Below are 12,272 nucleotides of genomic sequence, written 5' to 3' on the forward strand. Positions count from 1 at the left end.
GTAACTACACCTCTAGCAATATAAAACTCATCCCGAACTACCATCATTACCAACACAATACAGAAATTTTGATTGATTTTGAAGAAAAATACTAAGTCACAAAGTTGCAGAATTGATCAATTTTTAAATTTTGGACCCAAGCAAGTATCATTTATATTTCAGTTATGAAATTGCAATCCATGAAAGTTCGGAAAATTTCAAGATGGAGAATTGTAATCCAGTAACAATCATTTTAATAAGTAAATAATAATATTTATTTACCTCAAATATACATTTAAAAAATACAATAGGAAGAAGACATTCAGTGGTAAAGAAATACATACTACCCAACAAAAATTGTAGTGAATTTTGAGATTGGAAAAAATCTGGGCTACATCAAAAATGACCTTTTATTCAACATTGTTACTTACAATCTTTCATTAACAACTTTCAGAAAAATTACCAAAACAATTATGATCTAGAATACATCCTTATAACATATGAAAAGAAGGGATTTGATCCTGTAAGTTCTGTGCTTCCTACATTTTCTCTTCAGAACGTAAATATTGTTATGAAACTAGTTGGGCTCTCAGAAACTCTCTGGAAATTATTGATACTTAGTCTTCATCGCTGGATGAAATATATGCCAGTTGCTCATTCCACCAGTCCCTGATTTCGTGTAAAGCATTACTAGCTTTTGGAACGGTAGTCTTGCTGTTGAACACTTCTCTTGGAATCCTACTTTCACTGTCATTCAGATGCGTCAGATTTTTATTAACGACCACAGGGCGAGCGTTTTTCTTTTTTGTCACGATTCGCTCCTTTTCCGGTCTCGCTGCTGGATCAGACAATGTTGGAGCTAGGAATTTTCTACCGGAGCTACTACCCACACTGTCGGATCTCGGCAGATTAGTTGTTTTCTGTTTTTTAGCTTCATTTTCTTTATTCGCTTCTGCTTCAGTCTCTTGATCGAGGCTTTCATTTTTGTTCTCCTCTGCAGGGTCAGGCGCTGAAAGTGCCTCGTTCGTTGCTCGCAGGCCTGCTATCAAACTATTTTGTTGTTTCTGAAAAAATATATCTACTTCATTATTTGCCTTTCCAACAAAACGCACAACATATTTTGAAATTGAAATTTATTATAAATAATTGTAGTGCTTCTTGGAATGATTTCTCTTAATATATTTTAAACACTACTCACATAAACTCATTATTCTAATAATTCACTTCAATTGTTATATTTGTTCAAATATTTCTCTATTTATACATTTGTGCAGATATAGATATAGAGTTTCCACTCAGTAACTTCTTCACTACAGCTCTGTAAATTCTTATTTTACAAATTTGTTTTCTGAAATGGTTATTTATGAGGTTGAAAAAGACATTTCAAAAATAGATGTCACATGTTTAGACTGTTTAAAAACAACATGTCTGGCGATAACATTTGCACAAGTACGAGTATACTCAATAAGGTAGTAAAAATAGTTTCACGTTTTTTGTGAGTTTGCAGATGACTGACTTTCAGTATGGTAAATTGAAAGTTTCATTTCACTTCCCAAATAAAATAATATTTCATAATATTTCTTGTATTCCCTGACGAATAACTGTTCCTGGTAGTGGTGCTCTAATGAACTCTATTGATATTCATTATAAGAAAACCTTGAAAAATAAATATGATTCAGGAATTAGTTTAGACCATCCCCTTACGATGCTATTTGGTGAAACAAAAGTCGGGAAGAATGTTACAGTTCTAGTATGTGAGAGACAGGTTTTTTGGATTCATCCTATCCCAGAGCTCTTAATTCTATCTTTCTAACCTGATTGAAACATTTTTTCTTTACCTTACCTAGTTGAATGATAAGTCAGTATATTGTTATTTGAATTTTTCTATTTGGTCCTCTCCTAAAGGAACTTTAGTTCTAGACTTGAGTGAATATTGGACATTAGCAATAATCCTGTGATTTCAAAATATTTTGACAACTACTAGTCAATGCAATATTTCAAAAAATTTGCAACACGATAATACCTGCCACTCCAATAAAACAACCATTTGAAATATGTGTAAAATCATGAATACAGGGGTCTCATCTTAGAGAAAAATTTACTTGGAAGTACTGATTAAACTAACCCAACAGATAATTACTTCAGTGGCACTTTAAATATTCACTCTAACAATGTGTTTCCCGCTACTTTGACTGATCTGATGAAAATACTCTTCCGATAACAGAACAAAACAGTAGAGTATCCAATTCTACCTGTTTAAATCTACCTATCAAGTTTGACTGATTAAACCAGAAATTATTTATTATCAGAGGCTTTCAATTATGTTGACAGACAATTAAGTTAAAATAAAAAAAATACACAATGTATTATAAAATTTTCATCCCAGAGTTTGTACCCTTATATAACTTATTCACTAAAATAAGCTGTTCATGTAACTGGGTCCTAAATCTATCTGGGCAAAAAAATTCATTCATTCTATGAATGAATGAAGTACTTACATTTGCTGATCTGATCTTTTTGAGGCAACCTTCCAGCCATGTCCTTATGGTTTGCTTTGCTACTTCTTCTTCAATAATATACTCAAATTCTTCCCGAGCCAATAATTCTTCTAACTGAAGGGCTTTCCTAATGTCAACTGATCGATAAGAAAGCATACTAAAAACAAAAAGAAACTGCCAACATATCCTCATTATTCATAAGTAATATTCCATACTTGATAACATCGTGAAAAGTCACATCTTCTCCATTGTGAAGTCTTTCCAGCTCATAACACATGTGTTTGAATAGGAGCCTGTCTTTTTGAGGATCTACTTCCAAACGACCCTTGAGTAACCTGAGTATAAATTTGACCTGAAATAACATTTTTAAAGTCGATTGAACAATACCTGAAACTACTCACCCTTCGTACTGGTATAACCCCCCTCTGATGTATATCTACAACGTTCCAAGTATTTTGAAAATTCCTTATGTCTGCATATGATAGCAGTGCATCTTCTTCGTTAGAATAAAATAAAGAAAAGTTTTCCATGATGATAGCTGAAAAGTAATTCAAATAATTGTGCTTCTTCTAACATTATTAAGCTTTTCATGAATGTCATTTTGCTTCTCACTAATGTTTGGAATGAAGCACAGACTGGTATGTGAAAATATTTCCAACGAGTAATAATAATAATAATATTGCATACAATCAAATCTTGGCAATACCCTAAAATGTTCTCACATGTCACATGATTTATACTAAACTTTTGACACAGTTAATAAAAAAGTCTTAAGAAAATTAAAATCATTAGAATAAAAGGTAAGGGATTGACTTAGGTCTGAATGGTGTAAGAAAATCGTGTAATTTTTATCCTCGATGAATATCTGCAGTTAATATAATATTGAAACTATTCAGCAGTTTTGCTAACAAAAACATCTAAAATCGATATATTATTTTAATATTCTCTTTCATCTTCATTCTGTGAGGTATGTTTGGGACCAAATCAAAAAGAAATTTAGATCATTGAAAGTTGTGCAAAATACAGCAATTACAGTAATTTATACTTCATCAAAAGTAATGTCCCACAGTAGCATACATGAATTTTAAATTTGTAATAAGTCAAAGCATACTTTTTGTATGAAAATAAAAGTGAATAGTCAGTAGACAAATTAATACGTACACACGAGCCCATCTATACTCAAAAATAGGTTCATAAATGTATTTATGAAATTGTATAAGAACATCTTTGCTAGTTTTTTGTAGTTTGCCATGGTTTTATCTCAGCAGAACTGCTATTTCAATCTGAGGTACAAATTCTTCTCGCAAGACGAACTGGAACTGGACACCTTTTTACAACACCTCAACTGCTTGAGACCTTCTATAACATTTACTATGGAGACAGAGGTCCACAATGAATTGTCATTTTTAGATGTAATGGTGACGAGAATCGACAAGTGCAAAACATTTGTATACCGAAATCCTACTTATATGTCACAGAATCTGAATTACGAATCCAACCAGCACCAATCTATCAAGAAATCATCAACACGCTGCTTGATCGTGCAACACGAAGGAAAGTCTCGAGAAATAATTAGGACACATCAGAATGGTTACTTCAAAAAGCTGGTGAAACAGACTTTGACTGGAAGACAATAAGAGAGACTTCGTCATAACCAGAATAATTGGGTCTAAGTGCAACATTAGAACCTGCTTCAGATCCGCGAACACCATCAGTAGCAGCCTCACAAAAACCAAGCCACCAATCGCGGACTGTGATTCTGAGAATTGCATTTACCGGATATCATGCGGGAGCAGAAAATCCTATATTGGGGAAACCAATAGACCGTTCAAAGTCCCAATTGGCGGGCACAAGAAAAACATCTATCACGATTGTGAATACTAACAATTGAAACATCATAAAGTAACTTGATTTGAAATATTTTTCCTATTTTTTATTATTTGCATAAAAGTTACATTTTATTTATTGTCTAACCCATTCATTTTTATTTTGAGTCACAATATGTTTTCTTTACAAATTAGCATTCTTAGAGTATTTTGCTATTTATTTTTGTTACTTTTTTTGACATTATTTCTGTTCCAACGGAATCTTTTGGTTCGATTATTTTTAGTGTTTTCAAAGGAAATATAGCTGCAATTGGGGCGTTGTTTACAAGTAATTTTTTTGGGTTTTGAAAACAGAAAAGGATTATTTTCCGAAACGTCAACCATCTAAAAAAAGGTAAATTGTGGAAGGATATACAATGAAAAAACAGTGACTTTTCTACAAAATTGTCTTTCAGAGAATAATAATTTTAACATTTCATACATTTTTATTTTATTTGCTAGAGCTTTCAAATCTGTTCAACACCTTTTTAGACAATGGAAGTCCGAACTCTAGCATTCACTTCATATAATGTTAAATTATTCTTTTGACTGTTATCAGGTGATATGATTTGTACCACTTGAAAATAATCCCCTCGATATCATAATAGTACAGTTTCCGGAGTTTCCGTGATTTGTAATCAGAAGCTTTGACGACATCATGAAAAGTCACTGCAGAAATTCGATGGAATTTAGCAGGACTCTATGGAGTTCTAGAGCTGTCAGTATGATCCACCCTCCATCGATGAGAAGTAAAAACGCAAAAAACATTTGAAAATGATTCTGAGTAATTCGAACACTATTTCAAAGAAAATATTTATAAATGTGAAATTCTTTTTAGGAATATTGCTGGACGAAAATCTAACTTGGAGTAGGTATATTCAAAAAGTCTGCAACAAACTTAATTCTGTATATTATTCAATCAAACAATTGAAAAACCAATTGAGATAAGTTGAAAGGGGTATATTTTTAGAAGAGACTGATTTTTGAGAAAGAATGGTTTAGGCTTTCTACTCTGCCATAATTATACAAAAAAATGTAGGAATCTTCAAAAGAAAGCCATTAATTTCAAAATGAACTCTTCACAACGATATGTAGATCACGCAAAGAAGTAATTTTCAGACACAAACTGGAAGAAAAAGCCCTCTCCAAACAACTACTTTTATATAAACAATGAAATACATGAAAGAAAACATTCTTTTGAAACAACTACTTTTATATATTTGATTGTTAAATGTCCTATGGCTCATTCTCATATCAGCTTTAATATCATGTCTTGGGGATGTGCCAAGAGTTCCCTAGACTTTTTGTTGCACAGAAAAAGAACTACTGAAATTGATATTCAATATGGGTTGTCGGAATAGTTGTACCATATGTCACATATTTTTTTATAATATAGTGCAGCATTTTATGTGATCCTACTTACCCACCAATAGATTCAATACGATGTAAGTGATGATAACGTAAAAAGTGCAGAAATATATCAGTGATCCATAAAAATTTCCGCAATCAGTCTGCCAATAGTTTGCAGCAGGGGTGCAAAAGGGAGGTTGTATCATACAGTCGTGCATTATTTTATTCCAATCCTCACCAGTAACTATCCTGAATAACATGGCTACTCCTGTTACTGGAGACTCAAAGTTTGCTCGTCTAAAATATTTTTAGTGAAGTCTAACAATTTTATAATGCTGAAAATGTTTGATTACCTCCCAATACCTTCTCCGTATTTGACAGTGCCAAATATTATTGTTCCGGCGAGAGCATAAAAGAAAACTAGTAAGAACATACCAAAAATGATGAAGAAACTTTTACACACAGAAACTCCGACAGTTAGCATTAACATTTTGAGTGTTGCATGTTTTCCAGTTATTGTGAAAAACCGAAGAATGATCACCATGAAACCAACGAAATAGGTTAAATCATTCTGAAAAAGAAACATTGTTCATTATATAATGTATAACGAAGAGTATATTTTTGCATGATAGCTATCAAAATTACAACTTCATATTGAGGAGTTCCATATACTCCGTGCCCAAGATAAGGAGGGCCAGCATACGAAAAACGTAAACCATGAGAAAGGCGAAGTAGGTTAAATTAGGAAAAAAGTGCTTCATTCATAAAATTAAGAAATTATTATTTATTCAACTTTGAGGGTCTTTATGAGCTACATAATAAATTTGGAGATTTGATTTTTATTATAATATATATATGTCAACGGAATCTTCTCATTGTTTTCAACTTCCAATTCAAGTGTGTCTGATAAAAATACCGGAAGATTAAACTTCCTCTTTGAAGATAATCACTTGGTGATCGAAACACGTGTCGTGGTGTTAAAAATAACGATTTGGTGTTGGGAAAAAACTCCAGTAATATTCATTACTACACCAAAGGTTCCAAACAGTGCATCATAAATTCTATAATTATCATGGATAATGATTATTATTATTGATTGATGCTAAATTATCTGTTCTGAGGATAGATTCGTATTAACTTGTTACAGAATTATTATGAAATTTACCTACACAGACATTTTCTCCATAAATGAACCAAGGGGTTTCTGTTGATAACTTTTTAGAATCACATCGTGCGGTATTTTATTTTTATTCATTACATTTAAATGACACTGTCGTAAATGCTCTTTACATAGACATAATGGTTCTTTAATGAATCTCCTGAGAGAAAAAACAATATTCAACAGCTTACAATCAAAACACATTCAAAAAAAAAATAACAAAAAATGACTGAATCTGGCCCAGAATTGCCAAGAAATTTCGGCGTCACGTCTTAAGATTTTGAAAACACACAAGTATTCACATTCGCGAATATGCCGACTTATATGATTTATATTTGAATCTCGTTCATTTTTATTTTGAATCAACTTCGAAAAATATTTTTCAAATTCGATAATCAAGTAGTTATTTTTCATTCATGAAAATATTTGCATGTGGTCTTTTGGAAAATGTTTGCATATCAGGTGAATTGTCTTCATTTTTTTTCATACACTGTCAGCTAATACTTTACGTTGTGCATAATTGCACTATATACATTACTTTTTTAATCAAAATTGTTTACCTTGAACATACAATGGAAAAACATCCATAGAACTCCCATAACAGTTACGAATAAGTCATATCGGTTTCTTCTTGATTGCAAGTATCCTCTAGGCGTGAAAGCTATATTTTTCATTACTACCTCTCCAACGAACGCTAGAGTGCATATCATATCAACTGTTGCTAAAATATCTGTATATGTATCTTTTTCATTCCACTAAAATGAATTCATTGAATACAATATGATCCAAACTTCTAAACTTCACAACATATTTACTGTAACACTTAGGAGCCCGCTGTTGATCAGAACCATGAGAGCAACACATCTTTTGAATTTAATATTTTGAGTTATATCGTAAATGAATGCTCTGAATTTCTTTCCGTCTGGTCTAGGAGGTAAATGCAGAGGTTGGGCGATCTTCAATCTCTTCTTAAGATCACACCTAATAAAACAGATATTAAACATTCACATCATCATGTAGAATTATTCAATAAAAGCTTCTATTAAAAGTTTGACAGAAATTGAGTTCAATTTGGACCAGGGCTTTTTCGAAGATGGCGAATCTTTTGCATACATCGTATCAACAACATCATTTCAAATGAAAACCAACAGGTTTTTTACAATTTCTGGATTTCGCTTTCAACTGCATTTCCAACAATACAATTAATTTACTACCGTGTAACCCACGGAGAAAACAACACTTTTTCAATTTTATCTTGTTAGAGTTAAATTGGAAACTTTGCCGGTGTGAGTTGAGTTTGAACTTCAAGAAAACTAGTTATACATTAATACATGAAAGACTAATTAATGCCTTATGAGAAAAATACTCCTCCCTTGCACAATAATTGTAGAATGAATTTGCAAAAAATAAAAAATTTTCATCTTTATACATTAATCAAACTTTGTCAAGGTTAATACCTACATACTCAGAATCTGAGGAATAGAAAATCACCAACCAACGGAATTTTGGGATACTGCCACAAAATCGACTTTGAAACCCTTAGAAATAGATATTACAAAATAAAACGAAAAAATGTATTTACAACTTGTCATTTCTTGAATCAACAACCAAAACAGAGTTAAGTATGTTCATCCATTTGGCCACTTTAAATAAAAAAAAACTGTTACAAAGCATTTCATGGCTAGTGTCGAAAATAATTAATTCAATAAACATGAAACACTCATGGATTTCACCTGGTTTTACTGAGTATTAATTTTATTTTTGTTATTGTCTCATAATAGTTGTTACCTTATATTCCTTTTATCTACATGTATGTTTCTTGGGATTATTGAAGTTATTATTATTATAGTCCTTATTTAAATGAATCTTAATGAAAGTACTTTGACACACCACAACTGGAGCAGTTTTTGAACTGATAAAATAAACTTTTTGTTGTAAGGTTAGCAGTACCATTAAGATAGTGAAATGTAGAAAATAATCAATATACAAATGAGAAATAGAGAAAAAAAACAATTTTAAATCTCTTTTCTGATTCAATAACAACTCAATTTTTGTTTGTAATAGTAACAGGGTAACAGTACAGCTACCGAACTGAGTCATGGCCTGTGGGAGAAATCGTATCTGCGTAAAGTTTGGGTCTGTGTGTGACAAAGAAAATATTAGGAAAAAAGAATAGAAACTTTTATCCTGAATTTGGATGTTTACGGCTTGGATAATCTAACAGACTGATAACAGATTTCTACACATCTACTACGCATCTTCGAATAGGGGTTTCTCACTGGCCATGACTCAGTTCGGCATCTGTATGTGTATAGCAGTAATAACTTTTCAAAAAGACTCATTATTTCTTCCACCTGAAAAAGGACTGAAATGTTCAATAACGAAGTAGATATCTGTAACCATAATTCAGACTGTTGATAAAATATGAGATTGGCCATGTTCAATAAAGTTCTAGTACTACAAATAAAATTAATTTTTTTAAGAATATGTACCATCTTCTTTGGTCTACTGTTAATAACGCTGTTCCTTTGTTTTCCGAATAATTTGCGATAACAACACCAACAAATAATGTTAGACCAATCATACAGCCCAAAAATATATAGATGTGGATGTAAATGGCTTGATCCTATAAGAACAAAATTCAATTTGCTGCATATGAATTTATTACATGGAACCTACAGGGCCCAAGGATTTTATCAATACATCTCTAACGTCTAACCAACCTTTGAAGGAAAGAACCTCAAATAAAGTCAATAACGCGTCACCTATGTTATCGAAATGGAATCTTCTTGGATTTGCCCTGAAAGTTACGATATTTGGTTTTAGGCACATATTAAATCTCGATATCTTACCACACCCTAGGAACAAGCATAGTAGGATATGTCTCGTTTTCACCAGGTTGAACCTTCATTTTTGTCACAAAAACTCTTCTCAAGAACACACCTACACAGTCTTCCCTCCTGGTTATATTCGGATCATTGCATCTTGCAAGCCTTCCTCCATACATATGAACTCCGTAAGTTGCGAAAATGATCATGAGCAGAATAAGCAATGTAGATACAAGAAGGATTTCTTTGAAACCTCTGCACAGTTCGCACACAACTTTACTCATATGGGGAACTAAGGTGAATATTCTCAAGGGTCTCAAGCATCGAAGAATCATCAAAAGCTGTGCTCCTGAGTTAGGGGGAACACTTCTTGGCATCCACCAAAGGAATGTTAGGCTAACCTGTAAGTAGAATTAGTGAAGTTCTAGGCGCGTTAACTTCCTCGGTAGCTACTAGCTTCCTTGGTAGAAAGTAAATTCTACCGAGGAAGCTACTGTATTAGCGAAACGCGTCTATAAATTAAAGTATTTGTGAAAATTGTGTAATTATTATCATGGATAGTAATATTGATATATTTGAGTATGAATTTGAAAGTATTTTGAATTCTAAAAGTTAAAAGAAACAGAAAAAAATTTAATGTTTCGTGACATCACAATTTTTTTCAATTGATATTTGAAACTTCACCAAATGAATTTATTTTTATTTATTTAGCTATTGGCTTACATCACATAATAGATAATTCAATTTACATTCATACATTATATAAAATATTCATTCAATTAGGAATACCTATATTAAAGAAGAAAGTAAAACAAATCATGAAATAATGAAACATCAACAAAAATTAATTGGCGCTCCGGGACGATTTCATTGATTCCAGAAGCGCATTTGCTGTTTCAAGTGCAGAAAAACCCGGAGAAACCTGCAGCACCACATCATCTGATGTCCAATGTCCTCTCTTTCATAAAACAAAATGTAGGGTGTCTCCAGAGGCTCCAATAAATTCAAGACATCGCCAGAACACTTAGTGACACGACTATCGTCAAACTTAAACCAGTCAGTTTCGTCTTTGGCCAAGGCGTAATAATGACCAGAGTCAATGCCAGAACCACAGTGAGCAATGACTGCATGAAGATTATAATAGTTGTCTGCTAGATTGAAGTGTTCATCTATTTTGAGCCTTCGTAAGAGTTTGGTGCTTCCAGTAGAGGTTGAGTCATGTTTGAAGATCATCAGTGTTATTATTAGATTGACTGGTGCCTCAGCTATACTTGTTTTCTGATAATAGTCAGTTAGTTTGGCAATACAGTTAATCATCACCCGTTTAAAGTTCCATTTTCAGATGATTTAACAATAAGCTTTGCACGGACTGGTTATCAGTCATAGTAGGAAACATTAGTTGGAAGTTACTGAAAATCACATACGTTTTGCTACCTCTTGAACATTTACTACAAAGTAAACAAGTGAGGATTTTTCCGGCAAAAGATCTACAAACACAAGACGAGATAGACTGTATGGAATCATTCAATCCAGAGCGGTTAGGAGTACTGATTCTGCAATTTTTTTGCTCATGAAGAGTATTCAACAAGAACCACAAGAATTCGGAACAATCCTCGTTTGTGACCTAACGAGTATCCAGTGTACACATACATTCTTACGAAACTGCAACTGCATGAACAATTGTTTGAGTTTGGTGAATAAGTAGGAAACATTGTCGTTCTCGTTCATTGTTACAGATGTCCAGTATTTTTATAAATTCTATTGACGGTGTGCTAAACGAGCCAGCAAAAATTTGGCGGTAGACGAGCGAGACAAATTCCTGTCAACATCACAGATCACTAAATGTATGAGGAAGTTTATAAAAATCATTTAGTCCCCTAAAAACAAAGACTACAGAATTTTCAGATTTGGTTATAGACACATGAAATTCATCATTAATCCTTGTATTGTATTGATGAATTTGGTTATTAAAAGTAATAAAGGAATCATAGTAACTTGTTAATGAATTCTTTCTCATATTTATTAATCGAGTATCATTGACATATAAAATAATCTTCGAGTTACACTGTATTAATTCAGTGTAATCAACATAATTTGAATAGGAGTTATCTATATCACATAAAAATTATTCTCATTTCTCGATTTTGTAATTTTTGCAACTTTATTGTTTTCATCCAAATTTGAGACTAAAACAGTAATTGAAATGAGTATAAATAATGTTTTTATATATTGTTAATTTTGAAAATAAGGTCACCTAAGGTGATATTCTACAAAAAAAAGTTTTTCGGAGTTTTTTGTTGATGTAATCTCTATGAGCATTCAGCGATAGTTAATCAGACTACTTCAGTCGTGGCCGACAAATGTGCATTCACATATAAATTTAGTAAACTGTGAAATTGCACTTGGTAGCATTTAAGTATGTATTAATAACAGCAATGCTCCTAGAACACTGCCTTGATGTACACCAAAGTTATTAATAATTTCATTTGGTGTTTGAAAAGTGTTTTCAATCAAATATAATTTTTCATTTCCACAAAAGACTGCACGGACAATAACAAAAATCAACTTGTGTGAATATTTTTCAAAAATGTAA

General features: G+C 32.3%; 1 protein-coding gene across 4 annotated transcripts in view; it reads right to left on the reverse strand.

Moving 5' to 3' along the window:
• Nucleotides 1–371: 371 nt before the first annotated feature.
• The window catches only part of na (sodium leak channel non-selective protein na), a 30,673-nt gene continuing 18,772 nt past the window's right edge, over nt 372–12,272 (reverse strand). For all 4 annotated transcript variants that reach the window (XM_074172780.1, XM_023165323.2, XM_023165315.2 and 1 more), the window contains 11 exons: nt 9,704–10,080; nt 9,531–9,651; nt 9,344–9,477; nt 7,667–7,832; nt 7,412–7,606; nt 6,046–6,263; nt 5,766–5,989; nt 2,879–3,015; nt 2,693–2,829; nt 2,478–2,634; nt 372–1,043 (listed from right to left, as the gene is read on the reverse strand). In XM_074172780.1, coding sequence (XP_074028881.1) covers nt 597–1,043; nt 2,478–2,634; nt 2,693–2,829; nt 2,879–3,015; nt 5,766–5,989; nt 6,046–6,263; nt 7,412–7,606; nt 7,667–7,832; nt 9,344–9,477; nt 9,531–9,651; nt 9,704–10,080 — 2,313 coding nt within the window. In that variant the 3' untranslated portion in view covers nt 372–596. The remainder of the gene's footprint in view (nt 1,044–2,477; nt 2,635–2,692; nt 2,830–2,878; nt 3,016–5,765; nt 5,990–6,045; nt 6,264–7,411; nt 7,607–7,666; nt 7,833–9,343; nt 9,478–9,530; nt 9,652–9,703; nt 10,081–12,272) is intronic.

Source organism: Leptinotarsa decemlineata, unplaced genomic scaffold (assembly GCF_025532065.1).
Source record: "Leptinotarsa decemlineata unplaced genomic scaffold, Ldec_3_MD MMD2_tig00000199_RagTag_RagTag, whole genome shotgun sequence".
Classification (NCBI taxonomy): Eukaryota; Metazoa; Arthropoda; class Insecta; order Coleoptera; family Chrysomelidae; genus Leptinotarsa; species Leptinotarsa decemlineata.